Below are 24,953 nucleotides of genomic sequence, written 5' to 3'. Positions count from 1 at the left end.
GCAGGGAACCCCAAGCAGAGCAATACCCACTTGGAGAGATGCACTGCAAGCATTCAAATCTTTCATCTGATCTGAATTTAAGCGTCCTTCTTCTGGATGTTCCTGAACAAAAGCGGCTCAGAACCCACTTTTTTCTAGGTGATGGGATCTGTGTGGTGACAGACACTCCTATGAGTTACACTGATGCTCCTCAGGGAATTGGGCTATGGGCAGCAAAGTGCTGCTGCAGAACACTGTGATGTTTGCAGCCAAGCTGTGCTGAAGCAGGGCTCACTGATAACACAAAGAACACTTCCATATTTTTGCTTTTAGAGGAAACATCACCCCTTTGGACTCCTAAAATTTGTGTCAACTGACACGATGCATTTACACTCAATTAAATCCCTGTCCCCAGATTTGGTATTATTAGCATGTCAGTCACTGACCTGTGGGAGGGTGACCCATCACCTGCACCACAACCCATTCCTGCCCACAGATGCACGCCGCAGACACCAGCAGTGGGACATTGCCATGACACACACACCTCACACCCACTGAGACACAGTGCCACACAGCACATCTCAGAAAGCACAAAGTTCTCCTTTTGGAGACCAGCCCCACAGAGCGGGTGCACAGCAGCACACCAAAACGCAGGCTTGTCTGCTCCACCTATCGTTCAAAACACTCGAAATCTCCAGGTATGTCAGGAGCGACTATCCCCCCATCCAGCCCCGGGTCGGGGAGGGCCAGCTGGGCTTCTCTCTGAGCCTCTCAGACCTTTGGAGGGGGCTCCTCTCAGCCCCTTCCCCGCTGTGCGCCTTGGAAGCCATAAGAGGGCAGCAGTCCCCTTCCCAGCCTCAAATACTACCTTTATTCCCCCTCTTCTGCAGAAGAAAATAGAAAACCTTCCATCAGTATCGTCCTTACGTATATGTTTATTTCACCTGCTCTGCTAAGACACAGATAACAACAGAAACGTTGATCCTAGGTGCTCTACTGAGCCCTCCCCGCATCTGTGGATGCTCTGGAAAGGAGCACAGCAATGCATGGACTAAAGGCTCATTTGTACAGGACTGGTTGAAAAGGCTGAAACAGAAAATACAGTTTCATACAGCCTCAATCTTCAGAGTAAGGGTAAAAGTTTGATCTTCCATTGCTTGTATCCCAGTGCTCCATCAGACTGATGGGACTCTTTGGGCAGAGGGTTTGCCATTCAGAGTAGGGAAACCAGTGATGAGATGTGACAGGACAGGGCAATATATCAACATGCTGGTGCTCAGTCTGTCTAGAGCCTCCAGGTAACTGTCAGTGCTAATAAAGCACTCAAAGATGGATGATACTCTAATTATGAGAACTTCTAAAGGAAGTCACTAGTTACAACAAAAATACAGCTTAATTTCCTAATAGCTTTGGGGCTCAGTATACATATCACTGTCTCCTGCCCACAATCCAGGTAGGTGCAGTTTCTGCCCTTCTTAGTGAGTGTTAAGTCTCCATTTATGGAGTGCCATGATGAAGGGACACAGCATTGAAGCTGTCTCTCATAAATCCCCATAGGTAAGCATGGGAAGAGTGGGACAGGTGAGTGGGCAGCAATGGGGACGAAGACCTGGCCGTCTGGCAGAGCTCAGAAGGTTCTCTAATGGCCCCATCCACCACCTCATCACCGCCAGCATTGCCAGAGCTCTGAGTTGCACCTTCTAGAGCCACAAACCACTTCTTCGAGGCTTTTCCCAAATCTTAACACAACTTTTACTCTTTCTGAGGGAGAAGGCTGTTAATACCCCATGACTGAGGTCTGAACTGCTGTGCCTGTGCCGGGAAAAGCACTTCTGCCGAATTTATGCAAGCAAGTTGGAAAGAATGGGAACCTTCATCGACTTAGGGAGGTTTGGATCAAGCTGTGAACCAATTAACATGACAATGATGGGGAAATTCTTTGTGTTTATCCCGCAAGCTGAAGCTGATGGGGAATCAAAATATCCTCACTAATCTCTTCCTCCCTTCAGCAACCTCCTTTAAGGAGGAGAGAACGTGGATTAGAGACTCCAGAGCAGTTGTTGCTTCAACTATTAAGTTCTCCAGTTCTCTCGTGCGTGTTCTGAAGTGGGGGGGGGGGGGGGGGGGGGGAAGAGAAGGGGGGAAGGCACTAAACGAATTCCTACATTAAAGTCATCTAAACACTAAGCATTAGGCACCTCTGTGTAGATATCATATCTAGTACTGGACCAGGCTGCCCAGGGCCCCATCCAACCTGGCCTTGAGCTCCTCTAGGGATGGGTTATGTGCTGCATCTGATGGTGTGAGCGAGCCCCCAGCCGGCAAGGGGGAACAAAGCAGAAGCCACACTAAGCATGCACAGGGATAAAAGTGCTGCCCAGTAACATCAGTCAAGGCAGAGCAGCCTGGCAAAACACACCTCTCAAGTAACACTTTAATTGATAAATGTTGCTCAGGCCATAAATTACCATTTTCCTGGCATGACATTTTACCTGCAACATAGCTGTAGAGGCTGATGAGAAGAAAACTGACAATACATATTCATCCATCTTCATTTGTCTTTTGTGAGCAATGGAACACCATTAGGGGCCCGTTTCAGAGCATCAGCCTTTAGTACCTGATACCATCTTGGAGGTGACTCACCCCCATCCTTCCCCTCACCCCGCTGCCCCCACTCCTGGCACCATGCTCCAGTGACCCAAGTTCCTTCAAAATAAGGCACATTTAGTCATAGAATCACAGAATGGCTTGGGTTGCAAAGGAGCACAATGCTCACCCAGTTCCAACCCCCTGCTGTGTGCAGGTCACCAACCAGCAGCCCAGGCTGCCCAGAGCCACATCCAGCCTGGCCTTGAATGCCTGCAGGGATGGGGCATCCACAGCCTCCTTGGGCAACCTGTTCCAACCCATTCCTCCAACAGAAATCACAGAATTGTAGGGGTTGGAAGGGACCTCCAGAGATCATCGAGTCCAAGCCCCCTTCCAAAGCAGGTTCCCTACACCAGGTTGCAAATAAGTATACCATGGAAGAAGAGAGAAATAACAACACAAGAAGATGTCATCCAAAACAAAGCCTAAATGTGTACACCTGTTAAGTTTTAAATGCAGTTTGCAGCCTCTTATTACCAATACCACAACAGTCCCTGCAGATACCGTTGCACAGTATATTGGATTTTAATAGAGCCTCTAGCTTCAATATGAGACAATGAATGAGATATGCCCACAGAAATCAAAGGGTCCTGCAAGCAGGTGTGCATTCAAATTATTTTGCTGCAGCCAGAGGGTGAATATTTCCAATCTGGAAATTATAACTGAAACCAAAGAGGCTCTCAGTTAGGCTTGGGAAGTTTTTCTATGATGGTTGAAAGTGCTTTTAGGCAGCACATGGCTGATCAGCATGGTCAGTGCCAGGGAAGGCTGATAAGAAAGGACATGTGAGGATCAATCAGTTCTTTATCAGAGTGTTAAAGAAACTGAGGTATGAAAGAGCTGCACTGGGGCTGCAATTTTTGTTACTCAAAACTCCTTTAGTAAGAAAAAGGAGAGAACTGGGTGCTGACTTTTTCCTGTAGATACCACTCTTCATCCTCAATACAGAAAGAAGGATGCTGTTACTTACTGCAAGTGACACTCTGTGGCATGGGCTTGAAAGAATAAGCCCTGGAGTTTTGTTTAATTGATTGCACACATGTAAGTAACCAAAGTAATTGAAAGAGCCCAATTTTCTCCAAGAGGACAGCAAGGTGCCAGCCATGGCAGACGCCTACAACTGCACTGAACCACTGCCTGCTAGCTGGGAAGTAAAGCCACCTTTTAGCCAGACATATTTTGTGGAACCAATTCTACTACAGCTGGCAAAAACAACCTACAACTGTCAGAGCATTTGTGAACTGTCTTCCATTGCACACTGAACTGAGACACAGCAATAAACAAGGGCTGCATCTCATGTCCTTGCACATGGCTGGGTGGTGCAGCTTGGGTCCTCCTCCTCTTCTTCTCCTGCTGTCAGCTGCTTTGCTGATCAATGGCAGGGAATTTGCCCAGAGGGCCACTGCTGCCCCAAATCCTTTTTAGAGGTGGATATTGAAGCCAGTGCATTCCTTCATAGAAATGGCAGGCCAGTCTTAGTTTGAAAGTGTAACAAATGAAAGGGTTCCATTTGCCAGTGTCAGGATGGGGCAGTGATCTCTTCCCTGGGAGCAGTAAAAGCCCCCTAGCAGGTGCTTAGCAGAGAGGGGATCACACAGGGAGAGACTCACCATTGAAACAAGAGCCACTTCTAAGAAGTCACTGTCTTCAGGCAGGATATGGCAAAGATACTATGAACAATATGCTATAGGAAGCATGAAGGAACATTACCAACAAGTTGATGAACTAATAAATGCCATGCAACTCCCACAGCTGTATTTTTTTTTTTTTTTTTAAGATGGATTTTCCTGGAATTCCAAACTTATATACATATATACCTCACTGCATTTCTATTGCACAACACTTCCTGCGTCACTTCCCACACATCCAGCACTGCTGTAAGTCTGACACCTGTACTGACTGCATTTTCTACAGACAGGCCAAAAAACAGAACAGCCCCAAAGCTATTACAACGTTTGCCAATGGATGGATGCTTCAGGTACCTCTCTGCCTACAGGAATCTGTGATGAATGCAAGAGAAGTGATGTGAAACAAAGAATAAAGAGATCACAAAGGTCACTGGGGTCTGGAGAAGAGGTGAAGGAGCACAGGAAATTATAGAAGGGAGCAGAAGCACAGAGGAATGCCAGAAGGTCAAGACTTGAGGATCCTTGCAGTAAGTGCTGCCCAGCAGAGCTCTGTTTGCAAAGGATGGATGAAGTATTTTAACTATGCACTGCCAGAGGCTGTAACAAGGATTTGAAGCTTCATTAACCTATAGGCTCTCCTTTTCTTTCTTCCTACACTCTCCAGTGCTCCCATCCTGCCCTAACTCAAAAGGAAGACACCTGCAATGCCATTACGATCAGAAGGAAAGCCAGAGCTTCTCTACAATGACAGCAAAGCTGCATTTTGTGCCAACAGTTGTGCTCTGCTGTTGCCTCAGGTATCATGATTGACATCTGCAGTCTGCCCAGGGAAGGTAGCTTCCTTGCAAAGGCCCAGGCAGTGTTCCTATGGGGAAGAATAGCTTACTTCTTTCCACTGCTCCAACATACGATCTCTTTTTACTGAACTCTCCATCATACCTCAGCTTTTGAGCTCAGTGGGAGGTGGGTTTCCTCGATCCCAGCCAGGCAGCTCTGTGCCAGCCATTGAGGGTGGGGATACATTTTACCTTTTTCCATTTCTACTCTTGACTCGGTCTCTCCAGCCTGTCCAGTCTCTGCAGGTGCAGGAGGAAACCACCCACCTTGGTGAAGTGGATGATGGTAAGCTCAGTCCTAAAGACAGGTGCAGTGATTCTGGGTCCCAGTTTCTGGTACATGAGTCAGAGTGAGGGCGGTCCTGTGTGGAGCCAGGAGTTGGACTCAATGCTCCATATGGGACCCTTCCAACTCAGGATGTTCTGTGATCGTGGTTGAGCCCATGGTCTAGACTTGATCTTTGCCCAAGACCTTTCTATATTGAATGGACTCAGTAATCGCTTGCTCTTGGACAACCCTTGGTTGCCTGAAGAGTTTTCTTGGATTTGTAGTTATCCAGCCAGTTACATTATTCAGCTTCTTACAAAAATACGTTCATGCTCTGCACTGCAAAATCAACTTATTAAAATACCCACTGAGTCAGTGTCTGCCATGGCCTCCTGAGCAGCCACTGGCAGAAACAAGCAAACCAGACCTCACATGCTAACCTAGAACCACCCTGGAGAACCAAGCTCAACATCTGGACTACAGTATAATTCTTATTACTGTCAGGGGTTTGAAACAGCCTTCAATTCAAAAGTAGGTGAGCTGGATGCAGACACGTATATTTGCAACAGTGTAAGTATCTAAAAGTAGTTTGCATTATCAATCATTCAGGTCTGGGTTTTGGCCTTTGTTTATGCAGTTAACACTTCAATTTGATTTTTTGTATTTGATGCTCTGTCTTGGACTTGTAGTCAAATTTCTACAAACAAAAACTTCATTAACAAAAATGGCTCAGCAAGCCAACATGGTGCTCAAGAGATCTACTTAGTTTGCAAGCAGTTCCCCCAATGAAATTAACCCAAATGGCTTAATCCAAGTATGTAAATGGCTCATCTCAGTGAGATTTACACTATGTGCAAGGTGCCTGCAGTCAGTAAACCAAACTGATGCAGAGACTTTATGTCTTTCCTTTGCTCTTCTCTCCAGCCAGGGGTGTATTTTGGGAAAGGCTTTGAATTTCAGATTATTGTGTCTTCATCTACTTAAAGCAACGCGCAGGCTTCATTAGTGCTTTTGTCTTGACTGGTACCTACTACTGCTGATTAATGTTCACCATTTGTCCAATAAAAAACTTGCATGGAAAGCTTTCGAAAGCTGCTACTGGATTTCAGTCCCTGTAAGCAGAATGCTTCTGGATAACTACTTTTAAGAGGAAAAAAACACCCTCACTGCAAACTTCTCAGGAAGGCAGCAAAGCATAGCTCTGTATGCTAAGCATTTCCAACCGTACTGATGTAAGAATATTTGTTAGTTAGAAGTGAGAGTAAATGCACGCATAAAGGACAATACAACGTGGAGGAGCTGGGGGTCATAGGTTATGGTTGTGGGTTTTTTTGACCAATCTATTTCTGAAGCCCTACCAATGCATTTATTTCAAGTACTCAAGCAAAGCAAACATCCTCCTCGCCGCTCACACTGCCTTTGAGATTTAGCCACTTCTCTTTCCCCTGAATCACAGAACAGCCTGGGTTAAAAAAGACCACGATGATCATCTAGTTTCAACCCCCCTGCTGTGTGCAGGGTCACCAACCACCAGACCAGGCTGCCCAGAGCCACAAAGTTGAGGCCCTTCTTGAACCATAACCCAGCTTTTCCCAAGTCAAGTACACGCACAGCTGTCTCCCTCCCAGCTAAGAAGGCACAAAGACTGCAGGAAAAATAGTAAGGTTTTCCATCCTATTTACTCATCATTGCTGATAAAATTAGAAAATGGGAGCAAACAAAAACGGTTGTGGAAAAAAGCAAGACAAGGAAAGCGTGCAACTCAGCTGTGTGAAGGAACAGTGTTTAAAACGGGGCTTTTTAAACAGATAAGGTTGTTCCTTTGACCTCCGGTGGCACCAGTGAGCTGCTAATTACTGGGTTGTTAACTCAAACTGGCAAAGGATTAATTAGATAGGAAAATGACTGGAGAAAGAACTCTGCTAGGAAGTCAGGAACTGAAGTGGTTTGCAAGAGAAATGTAGATTCTGGAATAGAAGAGATGCAATTCTTTAGGCAGCTGAGGAAAGTAAACTAACAAGCTGTTTTAAGATTAGGAGTCCAGAATAGAAGAAATCTGTGAGGCTGGAGAAGGCTGCTTTTTGGTCAGGGAACAGCGAGGTTGGCTGTGGTTTTGGGAAGAGATTTCAAGCTAAGAGAGGCAGTTCTGTCTGTCAGCACAAGGAAGGGATGGAGATGGAGGGGATACCAAAGTAAGAAGCTAGAAGGAGCTGGGAACGAAGTCATATTTGGAAGGATTGGACATGGACGTTCAAGTTGACACTGTAAAGGAGAATAGAGTCCTTTTCCCTGAAGCAGAGCAGAGGTTGGGACCACAGTAATGATGTCTAAGCATGGAGTGACCATAGCTCACATGGTTAGAGCCTACCAGGCAGAGATATCCTTCTGGCCATCCATCCACTAACGCAACCACTGTATATGAACTACAAGGACTGGAAAAGCAGGGTACAGCAGCACAGACACTTCTGCTCTGAGATGAAAATTTGGCCATAGCAATTCTTAGTGTTATTCTCCAGCTCTGTGGGCGGGAGTTGGGCCTTGTCCTTGGGTGATCTCCAAGTGACAGAAATAAAATATCAGGGCTTCATTGTAGCATACAACCTCTTCTCCACTTCCCTGAGATCAGCACTGCTGTTTGGATGTTCCCGTGGTGACAAGGAAATAACACTGCAAGCTGGCATAGGTACAACAGCATTTCATGGGAAAAAAACAAAAACAGGGGAAACAAGAAAACAAGTAGAAGTTCTTGAAACAGTGCTGGATGGAGCGAAAGACTCACAAGGTTAAAACACAGGGATTTATGAAGCACAGCTCCCAGATCAGAGGCTTCCCTTCCCATTCCTAATGCGCATTTCACCTTCTGGTGCCAGGTATGAAATTATACTCTCTGTGCAGAAACTCATTTTTCAGCCCACGTGGGAAACGTTCAGACAAATGTATTTTCTGCTAGAAAAGAAAACATTTTAAGAGCCACAGGTATTTCCCCTCGGGTGACTTCCCCTTAATCTTCCCAGTGACACCTCTCCCAGACACTTCCCAGCACACTGAGCTGCACAGCAGCAGCTATTCCCAAGGTATTCAGTTTCTCCCCACAGGTTTTTGCAGCAATTATGTGACTTCAGATCCGAAAGGCTGCTCCTCTCGTTCAGTGACAGATAATTGAGCTGCGTGACGCTGAGCGACCCGCAAAGACAGCAGAGCTGAGTGCTTCTAACCTCAAACCTGGGTGCAGATCTCAGCCACTTTTAAAAAGATTTCATAACAGAAATAGAGCCCAGTCCAAATCTTTTGTTAGACCAAGAGATACAGCAAACAGTGTTCCAAACACACACAACAAAGTGCTGACTGTGCAGCACAGTACTGACTTTTTGGGACCGCTCTGCCTGCATGGGATCACAGCAAGGTGTGGGGGTACCTCTGCAGGAACAAGGTCTGCTTTTGCTGACCAGCCCTGCCTGCCACTAACTTTCCAGTGTACCACAGATGTCTGCATGTCCCTAAGACAAAGGTCAGTTCTCTTAGTGTTGGATTCTAAAAGCATCTGTTGCAGTTAGGCAAATGCCTAGAGCTGCAGCTTTGGGAAGTTCTCAACATCCCCCAGACTTCTTTAACAAGACCTGGTATTTTCAGTGTAGCACAAACTGCTGAAGCCAGTTCCTGATGTAGTGCCCCACGTGGGGAAGTGCTTGGCACGTTACAGATCCCTGCAGCATCATTACAACAGCTCCATAGAGACAGATGGGCAGCCATGGAGCTGCGCCCCAGCACATCCAGCACTCCATGCAAGCCTTTGAAACTGGGAGTCATTTAAACACGACTCATTTTCACATTCACTCTGGCTTTAACTAATTCTGTTCTACATCACATCATGGCTATGTTAGTTTTTTCCCCAGGTGAGAAATGAGAACGATGCTTCTGTCACAGCCCAGTAGCATACATAGACCACCGCCTGTCCTCAGCTCTGCACCTATCAGATAAGGCCTGGGGACATGGACAAACCCAAACTCTGCAAGGAGACAGCAACCTCAGAGTGTAAGCTTTATAGAAATAAGAAGATATGCTTCTAAAACGGGAATTTAAAATATTAATAAATATCTGTTTTAAACTCATTTTCTCATGTCTCTTCCCCCAGATTAGCTTCCGTTACCACAGGAGTAATTATCCTCTCCTCTTCCAAAACTCACCTTAACAGCTGAATTAAAAGATCAAACAAAAAGATTTCTGGCCATTGCTATGTTCTGATAGTCAGGGAATGTCCTGAACTCAGAATCAATGCTCTCAATTCAGGTGGACAATCAGAAACACTCTGTGTTTTTCTAATCAGTTCCAAAGTCCCCAGCTCTATTTGTTTCTAAGGAAATAGGAAAACCAGAAGACAGCAAAAGTCTCTGCGTTGAGGTAAATTAAATATCTCCTTTATGACAGTCATTTATCAGTGCTTTGATTGATCTGCACCCTACAAGTTACTGCTTGAAGTGACCACATAACTGTAAGAACTGCAGAAACAAAGCAAGGCAGGAGGGAGGGCAGATCTGGGGCACAGACACAGCATGCCATGCAGGTAGGGCACTCTGTAGCTGAGTGCCTGAAGAGCAGAACTAACACAAAGGTGCTTAAATAGCATTTGGCACAGCCAAACCTGCCTGTCGAGGGCCGTTTGGGAAGGATATTGAGTGCCCAAGGGGCCTTTTGTAGCCTGTTTGCTTTAAACTGCAAGGAGCAAGCGCCAGTACTTGCTTACACTGACATAAGTGCAACTAAATCACAGCACCTTATTCTGAAGAGAGGAGGAAACAGAACTGTTTACACTGCGTGATCAATAGGAGCCATGAAATAGTGCTGCAGGACACCTTTAATCAAACACTGGGATACGTCAGGCAGGATGGATTGCAGGCTTTACATCATTCTGGAGAACCACAGGGTGAGAAGAGCTGTCAGGATGTCACCTGAAGTTTTCCAGCTCAGTGATGTGTTGGAGGGGCAGGACATTGCTTGAGGCTCTGCAATGGATGGTGCACTGACTCTTCTGTACAATTGGTGACAATGTCTACTTTGACACATCGCTTCCACCACGACAGCAGGTTGGCATTTGCTCAGGGTTTATAGTTTAAATAACCAAGGCATAAATTGTGCCTAAGATGCCTTCTTTTAAAATCAGAACCGTGAGGGGCAAGAGTAAAAGCTTGTCCAAGCACAAGGGGCAACCCATTAAAATGGAGCCTTACAGCATCTCAACGAGAGATTTTCCAACAATGCCAGGCAACTTAATTTTCCTTTTGATTTTTTTTTTTTTAATTTCCTTGTTAGTGTTAAGTTTCAGTGTATTTATACAAAAATGAAAACCAAGGAAACAAGAAATTGATGTGTGTAAAAAGAAATTGATCAATTGGTCTAGATAGCAGTGTGTACTCCTGAGGGCAGTCATTGCAGTACTCCAAAGTCAGGACTTCTGAGCCAACTGAACTGTGGATTCCAGAGGAGATACAGGCAAAATGAAGCCCTTGGCTTGAGTGGGACAACACTAATCCCAAAGCTTAAGACTTAGAAGGAGCTGTGAAAGCCTACTACTAGTACAGGTAATGTTAAAGGCTCTCCCACCAGTTAACAGCACAGAAGCAGTGTAAGTCAGTTCTGTCTGGGAAAAAGTAGCACTGCCCAGCTGTGATCAATCAGCAGTAAGAAATGTGATGGAAACCATGTAGAGAACACCAGAAATTCAGCTCCCTCACAAAGAGCAGCTTCCAGCACTGTCTTTCAAAGCAGCAGAGCAACCTTTTTCCACAAGCAGACAGATGATGGATCGCCTTCCCTCGCAGTCAGTGGAAATTAAAGGAGTTCAGTGCTTTACAGCCAGACACCAATTGCCCAATGGGTGCTGTATTATACTCTATTTGACTATTCCATATGCATGCTGCTCTGATCCTGCCTCCCAAAAGTACTTCTGCAAGGAAATAACACAATTCTGATTTATTCCTAGGGCAGTGGAAACTGATGTACAGAATTACTCACGGGCAGGCTGCAGCATTATTAGCATTCATTAAAAGCCCAGAGAACAAATTAAGTTGTCCCCATACAGCAGGAGCAGACCTGGAGCCTGAAATCAAGTCCCAGCCTCACGGTCTGCATGCATCACTGGGAAACACATGGGCAGTTCTGCAATGTCCCATCACAGGCTTCCTGCTGTAAACTCCCAAGCTAAGAACATGAGAAGAACGTATTTCAGCTTCCTTCTGGAGGTAGCTGTAGCAGGACTGCAAGGTTTCTATAGTAATAAATAAAACACAGTAAATTAATTTTTAGGGCCCTGAACTACTGTAACACGCCAGGCATTTCATAAGCAATATGAAACCATAAAACATCCAACAAAAAGCACAGGGAATCAGGGGGTCATAAATACTGAACATTTTATCACTGTGCCTTTGCCAAAAAGGTATCAGAGGCTCACAAAGAGATCTTGGCACTCATCTCCAGGTATGTAATCCTCCTCACTGTCATGTGAGCAGTGCTGAGATGCTGCAGCACGCACAGCTTCTTTTCCATCAGACCAAACCCATACAGCAATTTTCTCATCTCCGAAGGGATGAGGATGCTCAGGAGGACACTGGGATGGCAGCACATTTTCCAGAAGTTATGCAATTGCCAGGATTCTGTCACAAATAAATAATTCACCATAAACCATCAAACTGAAGAAATCCACCTCTTCCCATGCCTAGCTCTTGAAGGTTGACACGAGCATAACACCTCGGTTATTCTGCACCAAAAACTTCCCAGCTGCTCAGACAAGTGCTGTAACTCATTTACATGTCTTACCACTGTAAGAAGAGCTTTTCAAATACAGGAAAGAAGAATCATAGTATGGCTTGGGTTCTAAGGGACCTCAATGATCATGAAGCTCCAACTTCCTGCTGCATACAGGGCCACCAACCTTCACATTTCATAGCAGCCCAGGCCCCCATCCAGCCTGACCTTGAACACCTTCATGGATGGAGCATCCACAGCCTTTCTGGGCAGCCTGTGCCAGAACCACTACTCTCAGTAAAGAACTTCCACCTGACATCCAACCTAAATCTTCCCTCCTTCAACTTAAAGCCATTTCCCCTCATCCTGCTATTATCTACCCTCTCAAAGAAGGAAGGTGCAGACACAACAGGATACACTTACCTTCTCCAAAGGTTCTGATTCACATGGTGAGACCACAGCAATGCCATACCCCACAGCAGCACAGTTTGGCCACAGAATTCCATCACAGAGCCCCCACTGCCATCCCCCAAAGCAGCCAACCCATCCAGCAGCCGGCACAGGCTGATCATTAACACCAATTAGTGCTTGATTGGCAGCATTGGGTTTGGGGGAAATGGGGAACTGGAGCCTCTCTCGTGGCAGGTGGGTGGCTCATCAATAGTAGTGGGATGAGCACAGGTTGCAGGGAAAAACAAATTGCAATGAATCACAGCTGGCCCTGAGCTTAAGACTTACTTTTAGACCTGAGTCCTAAGTCACATATTTGGGTTTGTAACAATTACTCCAGAACTCAGCCAGCAAGAGTAGCCTAACAAATAAAAGTAAGCTTTATGAAAGCAGTAGAGGTGACAGTATCCAGTTTGGAGATCTTCATGCTCATCTGTGCTTGAACTAGTGGTGCTGTGGGCCATTTATAAGCCTGCCATGCACACACGTGTTAAAACAACGTGGATAAAGTTCAAATGAATTTGTCTTTGGAGTTCAATTTATTTAAGAAAAAATCTCTGCATCGATGTATGCTGCACAACATTTGTGCAGGCTCCAGCTCTGCAATGATTAAGAATAGCTTTTATTCCTATAAATGCCTGGTACCACTCTTCTTCAATTTGCCCTGGGTTTGGTTTATTGCTGATGCCTGCCAGTTTCAGCTCTCTTCTTAATTTACTTCTTTTTTCCTTTCTAACCAATCGTCCTCACTGCATTCTGTTCCTGCAGTTCCATGAGTGTAGTTAGCTTCACTTTTATTCATAAGAAAGCTTCCAGTTGGCACAAACACAAGATTGAGGGTAACTGCCTGCTCACAGGTGTGGGCAGGAGGAGGATGGGCTGGGGAATGGGCTGATAGAGGACAGCTGGAGCAGAACAACATGAGGTTCCCCCCATTGCTTAGAAGATTGCAATTGAAGTTTTAGGGACAAATCTGACAAAGAATATGAAGTCACTTAAAAAAAAAAAAAAAAAAGAGGTCTTACAATGTAAGGATTTGAGATTTCTCCAGGCTAACAGGCAAGGCACTAAGTGAGGAAGCAGAGGAAGCAGTAGCGAGCTGCAGTGTCTGATATTTGTAAAAGAAAGTTTTACTTCAGTCTTTGTATCCTACTGCAAGGAATAGGTACAGCCATGCTGTTTCCCCGTGGCATATATGCTACAAAAGAAGCAGTGGAATGGGTGGTTAATGCCTGTTTTCCAATGTAGATACAGTTTTAACTTCCCTGAAATAGCAGTGTTTGCTTAAGATGCATACAACTTAGCATCCTTGTGTAGAATAAGTAAGTGCAAACTATACCATGCTCCATCAAAACAGAACATGAACAGAGAGGCAATAATTTACCCTTTGGAGATAGCACAGGCTATTAAGGAAAGCGACATACACGGAAGGGCAGTGCTGAGCTTAATTAACAATGCAAACTCAGGGAGCTAATTTAACTCCAAGCATGGCCGTTAGAAGTCTTTGGCGAATGTAATTTATCCACAGCAATTACTGGCGTGTGTTCATGGAGATAACTCAATGAAGCATTGCTTCATCAGTGGCAATGGGATGCTTTCAAGGGCAGTATTTATTTTAAGACAAGAAGCTGTGCAGAGGGAATGCTTTACCTCGGTTAGCTTCTGCTCCCATCCAACAGCACGATTCTGCTGTTGAGATGAACTCGGCCCAAAGCACAGGAAGCCCAAAGCTTCCTGAGAAGTCCTGCCAAACGTGGCTTTTTTTGGGTGGCATACAGCAAAACAAAATATGGTTTGCAAAAACAAAGCAAAGTGGCACCGTGGATCCCTGTGACGTAAGGGCTCCATGCTCAGCACTCATCTCACATAGTTACGTTCCCAAAGGAACATGAATAAAAAATTGAGGCTAATTTCTTGGTCTGTACCCTCTCCAAATCCCCTAATATCTTCCTAGTGGTTGTACTGCTGGAGACAAACAGGGTCTGCTGCCTGCCCCGGCTCTCCCTTTTGAGACATCTCAGCTGGGGAAAGAATTGAACTCGCTTCTCTGTTCAGGTAGATCTGAAAGCAACTGGACGTTGAAGATCCTCTGGGGACAAGGAAAGTTAATTAACAGCGTATTATCTTGAGAGTGTCTTCCTGAAGCCCCGGAGGTGCCAGCTAATGACATTACTGCCTCATTTATAGTGACAGCCCTCTCGACTCCACTGTCTCTTCCTTAATTTTCAGGGCAGAAGGAGTCAGCTCCTCATTAAGTATTTGTATTTTCTTCAGAGCTTCTTTGTTTTCCAGTCTCTTTCATTAAGAGGCCTTCACGACATGCTTACCCTGTGAAGAATTCAATCCCTGCTGCCGGATAATTTTTCTTCCACCAAAATACATCAAGATGAAGATGTTACATTCCTATTGGGACCACCCTAATACCACAGCCAGTAATCAGCCTTTGGCTGACTTGCTTTTTTTTTATTATTATTTTTTTTTAAACACAGCCAGATGCTTTAGGGGTATTCTTCTCATTGCCTCTTCTCTACTCCCATCCCAGTGCTATATTTTCCTCTTTTATCCCTGTTTTCAGGACACTCGTTTTACTCTTTCCTCCCTGTCTCCTCATTCTCGGTTTCACTGATACCCACCTGGGCAAGGCATAACCATCCAGGTCTCTCAAAAGAAAGGCACTGCCATAAGATGTTGACACAATTGTTCTCAATTGCAGCATCTTGGCACTGCTGTGGGCATAGCAGCAAGGGAAACTCAGCGGAGAGACTTGAGTTGTGTCAGTAAAACATAAATACAATGAGACGTACCTCGGATTTCAAGAGTTATTCCACTCTCCTGCATCACATCATCTCGCTGAGCAAAAGGCAGGAGGAATGAATATAATTTCCACCTGTATTTCTTTATGAGATGAGTTAATGAGTTTCTGCTGTCATTTGCGGTGAGAAATATGGAGAGCGCATATTATTTTCAGGATCTCAAGAGTGTGAGAAAACTTCAGAAGCATGAAATATCTCCCCCCCCCCCTTAGCAAGCCCTTTTGTGCAGTTGTTTTATAGCCAGCAGGAGGAAACTGTTGGAACTTTCTCTGAGAATTGATGACTGCTGGTAAAAGAGATCCTAACGATTTGGGTCACTTTGAATTATAAAAGTCATCCCCGTACTTCTGACTGTTAGCTGTTCCCAGAGTACAGTGTTGGAAGTGTCAAGCCCAAATGATGTGCAGTGCATTTAGATAACCTCTGGCTCGAGACACGTCTGTCTGTAAGGTCATACCCCACTGATAAGAAGAGCAGAAGCCCAATGGAGCATCCTGGGCAGCCATGGCCATCCACACGCATGCTGGTCAGGCTGCTGGGAAGGATCTTTCACTTTATTACTACCAAATTATTTGTTATTATGCTTGGAAAAGGTGATACTGCAGGCTGCATGCTTTGGATTCGCCATCCTTGGAGGCCAAAGGATACTGAACATGGTCCTGGACAAGCAGCTTGTGGTTGGTGACATTGTACATAGCAGGGGGTTGGAACTAGATGATCACTGTGGTACTTTTCAGCCCAGGCCATTCAATGATTGTATGATTCTCTATGTGGCCCTGCTTGTGCAGGACGGTTGGAGGAGATGGCCTCCAGAGGTCCCTTCCAAGTGCACATCACAGTAAAGGAGAGGAGGAGGCACCCCAGGATCTTCCCAGAGCTGTACAGTGGAGAAGGCTGAGGCATTTACACTGACTATTCACATTACCTGGAAGGAAAAGCCCCAGATATGAGCCATAAAGAAGGCAAAATGTTATGTTACAAAGTCACTGCCTTCATGTTCAGCACAGTGCAGTGCTTACATGTAACAGGAGGGAGTGCCAGAGGAGCCCTGCTTGGTGCATCTTAATTATATTCTATTTCTTCATTATCTTTTAGAAAGCTCTCACTTCCAATTACACATCAAGCTGGTGAGTTCTGTGTCCTCCTGGCAAGATATTGCTAAAACCAAAACCCACCACCTCTCCTGCAAACAAACAAACAAACAATCATGCAAACCAGCTTAATTGGGGGAAGGCAGCCCTTCACACACTCAGCCAGAACTGCTGCTGTGGAGCTGGGCAGACCCCAGCCATGGCCAGGACACTGCTGGCTTTGCCCCATTTCCTTCATCAATGTCCATAGAACATAACTTTGTTGTGACTTTATGAACAAGTGGAATTACAAGCCCAAACATCTTGGCGGCATTAGGCAAAAGAGGTCATCTGTTTAGCACAGACTGCAGTGCCATAAGAAAAGACTGAAAACACAATATGGAAAAATGCTAACAGTTGCTGGTGGGAAAAAAAATCCCCATTTTGAAGAACACAGCAAGGAAATTGTAAAGCCCATGGAGCAGCATGGATCTCCCTGCTGCATGTCTCTGAAAGGACGAAGTTTAACAGCAGTGAGAAAATCACAGGCGTGGTGCTTGGCACAGGAGAAGCTTTATTTAAATTAAATAGGATTACCAACATCTTCAGTCCATTTTCCTTTTCTCAGGACGTAACACTGTGTGTCAGAATGTGTTTTATCAGCAACGTATATCCACACAGGAGCAAAGGGAAGTGATCTGACGTCAGAATGCCTAAAACCCATACCTACATTGCAGATGTTAGCAGGGATGTATTCAGTCTTTTCCAGGCTTTGCCCAAAGTCCCTTCCTTTTGGATAAAAAAGGACTAACCTGAATGTACCTACAGTCAGGATTTATAGGATTAAGCACACCCAATGAATGTGTTTGCACCCAAAGAGTCACTGATATATTGATCCCAGTGTAAAAGTGCATTTCCACTCAGAGGGTGGTGAGGCACTGGCACAGGTTGCCCAAGGAGGCTGTGGATGCCCCATCCCTGCAGGCATTCAAGGCCAGGCTGGATGTGGCTCTGGGCAGCCTGGGCTGCTGGTTGGTGACCTGCACACAGCAGGGGGTTGGAACTGGATGAGCACTGTGCTCCTTTGCAACCCAGGCCATTCTGTGATTCTGTGATTTTATGATCTTCCAGCATGATCCAGCAGGGTTTGAGATGTGATCTAGGAATTATCCCCAGTAACATGTGCAAGTCTGAAAATAGAGCAGAAAAAGGCCAGCATGACTTAAAATACAAACACCTACAGTGAGCTGCCCAGACTGGTGCAAGGTGCCCATCTCTGCAGGAACCAAACCTTGCTCCACATCCTCAGTGATGCTCCTGCCCAGCAGCATTCTCTCTGTGCCCCCACACTCCCCACCCATGAGAGAACGGTGTGTGGAGTTGTGTTATCCACACAGTGTATGGACATTAAACGTGGATAGCAGGTGATGCATTTCATCTTCTGCAGCGCGGTGCCCTCAGGGGCAGCTGGGATTTATTTGCCTTGCTGTCAGCACGCCCAGGGCTCAATCTGTAGCAGGACTGGCATTTCTTTGCTCCATGTGTAATTCCCAGAGTAATTCTAAGTAAAAGGTGTCCAAATCATCCTCCCAACCAGCAAGCAGAGGCTGTGCCCCATGGAATCCCCTCAAGGACCAAACAGAAGGCGGTGTGGGTACTGCCACTAAGTTGTGGTTATATTTCTCCATTTAAAATTTGGATGGATGAAAAACACAGCTGAGGTAGATTTTAAAGAGGTGCAATTATTAAAAGTTGCATTCAGTATCTGATATGTATTTCTGTGGCAAAAATTAAGGCTGCATCCTGTTGTTTGAAAAGGCACTCTAGTTCTGGCAGGCTGACCACATCTCTTCTGTACCTCATGGCCAAATCTTGAGATAATCATTTCAGGGTGGTGCACTGAAAATGGGGAGAGGTGTCATGATACCAAAGGAAATTACCGAATGCCTAAAATGGGCTAAAATAAGCAAATGGGAGCTTGAACTGGAAAGGAGATCCCCAAATCTGTTGACGTTTCCAGCAGGACCAGAAGTGCAATTCCTCATCTCTGCTCCCAGTAAGAGGAGCCTTGGACCACGAGCAGTGTCTTTCAGGTCTTTTCCAACCTGAGCAGTTCTATGATTCTATGATAAAGATGAGAGCTAGCAGGGGACACCAGCGGAGTTCAGGCTACTAACATTCGCAGAAAAAAAATTCCTGCTGCCTTGCATGTGCCTTTCCATTAATGAATTTTGACATATGGAGGTCGAATTTTCATTACCATGATGTAATTTAAGGAGATCCCAGCAAGCAGCTTGCTAGAGCCCCCACTCCTATGTTCCTTTTGCTGTCAGCAGACTTTTCTTCTGCATGTGCAGTCTTCATTAAAAGGGAGAACTAAACAATTCTTTGAACGGCTAGCACTTGAAATTGCTTTTAAAAAAAAATGGAAATAGCCATTGAATGGCATCCAGTGCCAATGAGAGCACTGCGTGCTTTAGCAAGCAGGCAGAAGTGTTGCTGGCTGGTGCTTGTGTCCCGTTCCCCTGACTGGATCCCAGTTGTTTTATAGCTCTGCTCTGCAATCATCACATGGGTTCCAGCTCAGCCACTTACCAGTGCACCTATTCATGATAAAAGCCCAGCTGAGGAAAAGCTTTGAGCAACTCCTTGATGTTAAATATTGAAATCTAACCGCCTCAGTGGGAATTAAATTAAGCACACGCTGTTCTTAATAGGTATGATTTTCTGAACAATTTCTTCCACTAAAAAAGGACAAAATCTCTCCCGTAAGGTTGTATGAAGTAGTCAGAAACCACGATTACCTGGTTTGCAGTCCTGAATCACCAGCTTCAAAACCTGCTTTCATCTATTGTATCTTAAAGAACCGTGAGCTGTTTAATTATCTCATTATGGAAGCAGAAGTGTGAAAAAGAAGTGCAAGGGAAAGCCATGAGTCTGGTCAGGATTACAAGGGGAACCTGAAGGGTTGACTCCAATGAATCTGAAACCTTTAATTAAAGTATTAAAAGTCTCCATTCTGAAGGCTGTTTCCGTCTTCATGGCAACACAAACCCATCTGCCCCAAGGCTTCCTGTGTGCTGGGTTAAAACGCAGCTTGGGCAGCCCAGCCATTGGCTCTGAGCTGTGGTAACGTTCACCTACACACCTGGGCACCATAAAGAACTTTTAAATAGCCATTAGTTATATTCAGGCTTAAGGAAAATTGTCTTTATGCAAACGAGAAGCTCCAGAGTAGAGTTATAGGACATTTCATGAAATCTCAGATAAAATTTATTGATCTTTTGGAAAACACTTCAAGGGAAAAACCACCTCCAAGTGAACAGTAAAGGACTACGCTTATTGTAAAACTCATAGCTAAAATACAACTGAAAATGGGGAGCTTCAGATCAGGTATAAGGAAGAAACTGTTCGCTATGAGGATGGCTCTGGCACAGTGTGCATGTGGAGTGGTGGGAGATGCCCATGGGTGGTACTGAGTGGCTTTTAACATCCCTTCCAACCCAAGCCTTTCTTTGATCCTGCCATTCTAATATAGGTTGTCTTGGGGCAACTTATTTCCTATGTTCCTATAGGAACAGGTTGCCCAAGGAGGCTGTGGATGCCCCATCCCTGCAGGCATTCAAGGCCAGGCTGGATGTGGCTCTGGGCAGCCTGGGCTGCTGGTTGGTGACCTGCACACAGCAGGGGGTTGGAAATGGATGAGCATTGTGCTCCTTTGCAACCCAGGCCATTCAATGATTCTATGATACTACCAACCAACTACTCAACAGCTGATACATCTGCATTGGCTTTTATGAGGCTGAAGAAAAATTAATGTGTTAATCTTAGCAAAACACTGGGAAACGCCTGAGCTTAACATGTGTTTGGACCCTGCCTGAGCAGCAACACTGTGCAAGTTAAGATCTCAATGAAAATAAAACAAAATGTACCAATTCTGTCAAAATCTGACATTCATAAACGAAGTAAGATGTTGACAGAGACAGCAGGATGAAATCACACAGCAAGCACAGCAGTTATCACGCTCAAGTGAAAAATCTTCCCTTCTTCTGTCTGGGTATATGGATGAGAGAGAAGTGCTTTCCTTAAAAAAAAAAAAAAGATAAATAGCTTAGTCATGTATTGTCATTTTGAAAGAAAAATGTTACTGTGAGCTGCTGAAAAGATCAGATTAATGCTTTTAGGCAGATGAACACTGGGGCACGTGAAGATTACACGCTCCTGTAACATTCACACACTGCAGCAGAAAGGACTAAGGAGACTGCAATCCCCATTAAGGACATACCACCAAAGCCAACACCAGTCTCATCTTCAGCTCTTTTCTGACTGATGGCAAGACAGTGGCTAGAATACGTAAGCTCAGATTCAACATAGAGATTTATTTGTGAGGAAAGTATCTTTATCGTAGAATCATAGAATGGCTTGGGTTGGAAGGGATCTCAAGGATCATCAAGCTCCAGCCCCTCTCCTGCATGCAGGGCCACCAACCTCCACATTTAATACCAGACCAGGTTGCCCAGGGAAAGCTCACCCAGTGGTCTTTAATCATAGGCAAGGTAAGAAACCCTGAATTCCTCAAGAACTCAGAAATCCCACTGGAGCTCGCAATTAACATGACTTCAAAACATGTAGTTGCAGAGCCTGGATTTAGAACAGACTAAAATCCAGTGTGATATGTGATGATATCACCTAAACAGTCCGGCTGTACAGAACCTGACAGTACCTGTTTTGCCAAAAAGTCCTGGGAAGCAAAGTTGTGATGCAGTAAGGCATAGGGGAATCGTAATGGTTAGTAACGATGAGATGCATGCAAGTGCTAGACCTGATGGAAAAGGGAACAAAAAGTAGAAATTAACTTGATTTACCACTTTTGGGTTGCACTCATTATGGACTTCTCTTGGTAAGAACAGAGAATTGTTGCCTTTGATGTAAATAATATTAAAACAAAAGGAATCAAATTCAGTAAATCAACCATAGCTGACGATTTGGAAATTTTCATAGGAAATGAAATTCTCTCTCCAGCTCCTGCTCTGTCCTGCTCAGACAGCATGGGCTGCAGAGCCAGCCCTGTTGGTGTTGGGAGCTCACCAGGCTTTTCCTTTCATCCCATTAATTCAGCAGACGCCCCGCAGGCACTGCTTGCAAGCAACTGAAATTGGTTGCACCCCTGGGAGAGGGAAGGAGGTCACTGTGCCCTCCCAGCCTCGCCCAATGCCTCTCATCAGGGAGAAGTGCCAGGGATGAGAAGCAGATCACGCCTGGCTGTTCTTTGTGAAGATGGCCATTGTCTGTGAGCAGCCCCTTCTTCTACACTGACCCATGTGCTGCCCAAGGGTAAAGAAACGGTGGCCTGAAGCTGGCTGGATAAAGCCTAAGCCCTCAGTTTCAGCTCTCAATAGTGCTCCAAAGCCGTTGTCATTTGTTGGCAGTGCTACTCTGTGAAAAGCAGAAGATAGGAAGCGTAACAGAAGCTGGATGAATAATCATTTCAAGCCATCAAGTACGTAAGTTCCTAACATTTCCATTGCATATTCGTGTAAGTCCAGGCCTCCAGCACGCTCTGGTTTAACTGCATTGCAAACACTCAGTCTTGCTCTGTGTGGGCCATCCTGCTGTGTGTGCAGTTGTGCCCCTCTTGCACAAAGCAAAGGAACTCCTGCAGGTCTTCTCAAGCTAAATCAGTCTGGTTGGGTTGGCACTGCAGAGTGTGACTTTGGCTATAGAGTGTGTTTGGGAGTGCGGGGAGGCTCAGAAGGCTGTCAGAAGCTTGAGCCATATGAAATGAGCAGCAAATCACTTTGTGTGTCACAGCAGGACACGTCTCACAGGATGCTGTGCTGTTGCACACCTGTGGGACACCAGGTCCAAGCAAGGTTTGACCACAGCACATCATTGTATTGGCAGCCCTTTTCCCTCCAGCCCACAGCTGCCCTGTTGAGAGCATGGAACAGGTTGCCCAAGGAGGCTGTGGATGCCCCATCCCTGCAGGCATTCAAGGCCAGGCTGGATGTGGCTCTGGGCAGCCTGGGCTGCTGGTTGGCGACCTGCACATAGCAGGGGGTTGGAATCAGATGATCATTGTGGTCCTTTTCAACCCAGGCCATTCTATGATTCTATGACTGAGCAGAGCTTTGTCACCTGATGCCTTTACTTAGGGGCATTGCCACTTTTCTGCCCCAAGCAGACTGAAACACACACTTATTTGTATTTGCACGGGGACACGCACACCGCAGGCTGTCAGCACCCTGCAAGCACTCATCGTGGGGGCCAGCAGCAAACCCAGCAATTAAAGGGCTCCTCAGCAGGGATCCGGCATCATTTTGGATGCTCGATTAAATCTGAAATTCTTTGGATAAATTATCATCAGCTCCACGGGCTGACACAAAGATCATCTTTTGTGTTTGGGAAAATAAAGGGGTTTTATTCAGAAATGCCATAGAGGATGTGGGGCTGGTTGCCCCACAAGCCATGCCCAGCTCCAGGGGCACGTCCCGCTGTCCCTCCCCACTCAGTGAGCCCAACACCACCCCAACCACAACTGAGAGCTGTGCCTTGCAGTGAGGGCATCCCAGCTGCACACCTGGAAAGAGGAGAGAAAGGCACCTTGGGCATCCATGGGACAGGAGGTCAGCGGGCAGGGATGGGACAGGCCGCTCTTGTCAAGGGGGAAGGAAAGCCACCATCCCACCCAGCTCACATCATGGTGATTCCTTTCAGTATCTAATGGGGGGCTGCAAGAAAGAAGGGGACAGACTCTTTAGCAGCAGCATCTGTTGCAATAGGTCAAGGTGAAGTGGTTTCAAACTAAAAGATGGGAAGTTTAGACTGGATATGAGAGGGCAGTGAGGCACTGCATGGGCTGCCTAGAGAGGTGGCAGTGGTCCCTGCAGACACCCAAGGTCAGGGGCCGGGCTCTGAGCACCTGATGGAGCTGTGGGTGTCCCTGTACACCGCAGGGGGTGGCACCAGACGGCCTTTAGAGGTCCCTTCCAACTCAAACCATTCTATGAATGTTCCACCATGACTCGTGCGTTGGATGCTTTTGAGTCCCAACAGGGAGCGCTTCCCACAGCCCTCCCGCCTTCACTTCACCCTAAGCACACACACATCCCACTCCTTCTCTCATCTCTCTATTTATAGACCTACAGAAATGTACAGTTACGCATCGCAAAAACACTCCTTCCTCCTCCACCTCAGTGCATCTGGCCGTGCCCGGGGGCTGCGCTCACACGGGGGCCCCCCGCGGCCCCACCGCCGTCTCCAGCCTCCGGACGCCTCTTCCTCTTCCTCCTGAAGTTGCCGTTATCGAACATTTTCTCGCAGTTGGGGTCCAGTGTCCAGTAGTTGCCTTTACCTGCAGATGGGAGAGGAAAGGTGCGGCGCCCATCGCTCCGGCCCCGACCCACGGGCAGCACCGCTCCGCCCGCCCCATCCCCACCCTCCGCCTTACCCGGGTCATCCTCGTCCCGCGGGACCTTCCTGAAGCAGTCGTTGAGGGACAGGTTGTGTCGGATGGAGTTCTGCCAGCCCGCCTTGCTCTTCTTGTAGAAAGGGAAATTCTCGGCCACGTATTGGTAGATCTGGCTGAGGGTCCTCCGTCGGCCCGGCGCGCTGTGGATGGCCATGGCGATGAGCGCCGAATACGAGTAGGGCGGCCGTGCCGAGCGGGGCCCCTCGTGCTGCGGGAGCGGCGACGTCCAGCCCCGCTCTGGGCACGGCGGTGGGAACGGAGCGGCGGGCGGGTAGGGGGCGGCGGGGCCGCCGAGCCACGCGTAGGGACCGCCGGCGGGCGGGCGGAGAGCCGCGTCCAGCAGCTCCCGGGCGAGGGGCGGCTCGGCGGGAGGCCCGAAGGCGTGCATGCTCCGGCGGCACCGAGCTCAGCCCGGCACCGAGCCGCCTGCCCCGACGGCGCGGCCGCACCCCGCCTGCTTAAATAGCGCCCGCGGCCCCTCCGCCAGCACCGCGCTGCCCCGAGCCCGGCTCCGGGAGGGCCGCCCCCGCCCCACGCGTGTCCGCTCGCCTGGAGACCCCTCCCTCCGCACCCTGCCGTGCCCCTGCTAGGATTGCCACGAAGGCACGTGAGCTCCTAATGCTGAATATCCCGAATTGGAGCCGTGCCCACCCGCAGGTTGCCCCCCAGCACCAGGCAGAGCTGCGGCACTCCGATGAACGGGGGCTGTCTGCTCACCCTGCTGCGAGAGCAGGAACTGCTTTCATTTCGTACTGCTGGTAGTAAACTTCGGGTTGAATTTGTACTCTGCTTTGGTCGATGCCAACCCACGTGCCTGACATCCTATAAACACTTTGCTTCTGCATCTCTTGTTCTCCTGTAACAACATTCTTTTGGGTTATGCTTTTCCTACTGATAAAGCAGTGAGAAGGAAATCATCTACAATTGTTCTTCTCTGCCAGAAGATGTAAATTGATGAAAACTCGATTTTCAGTTGCATTTCTGAACATTCTCTCGCTTTAGAATCCATCCATCTTTTAGAGATTTCACACCATTCCCGAGACATACAGAA

The 24,953-nt window shown here is 46.7% G+C and overlaps 1 protein-coding gene across 1 annotated transcript; it reads right to left on the bottom strand.

Moving 5' to 3' along the window:
* Positions 1-23,391: 23,391 nt before the first annotated feature.
* On the bottom strand, positions 23,392-24,290 carry FOXI2 (forkhead box I2). Its single transcript, XM_048945891.1, has 2 exons — positions 23,882-24,290; positions 23,392-23,785 (listed from the first exon to the last, which is right to left on the bottom strand). The coding sequence occupies exons 1-2, from the start codon at positions 24,288-24,290 to the stop codon at positions 23,625-23,627; spliced, it is 570 nt and encodes a 189-aa protein (XP_048801848.1). The 3' UTR covers positions 23,392-23,624.
* Between the last annotated feature and the right edge of the window lie 663 nt (positions 24,291-24,953).

This window comes from Lagopus muta, chromosome 5, assembly GCF_023343835.1.
Source record: "Lagopus muta isolate bLagMut1 chromosome 5, bLagMut1 primary, whole genome shotgun sequence".
NCBI lineage: Eukaryota > Metazoa > Chordata > Aves > Galliformes > Phasianidae > Lagopus > Lagopus muta.
The sequence above is the reverse complement of the archived record's forward strand: the minus strand, read 5'-3'. Positions and strand labels throughout refer to the sequence as shown.

Coding starts and splice junctions, on each gene's coding strand:
- FOXI2 (XM_048945891.1), bottom strand. CDS start 24,290: ATGCACGCCTTCGGGCCTCCCGCCGAGCCGCCCCTCGCCCGGGAGCTG. Junction 23,786..23,881: donor GCGGGACGAGGATGACCCGG/GTAAGGCGGAGG, acceptor TCCCATCTGCAG/GTAAAGGCAACTACTGGACA.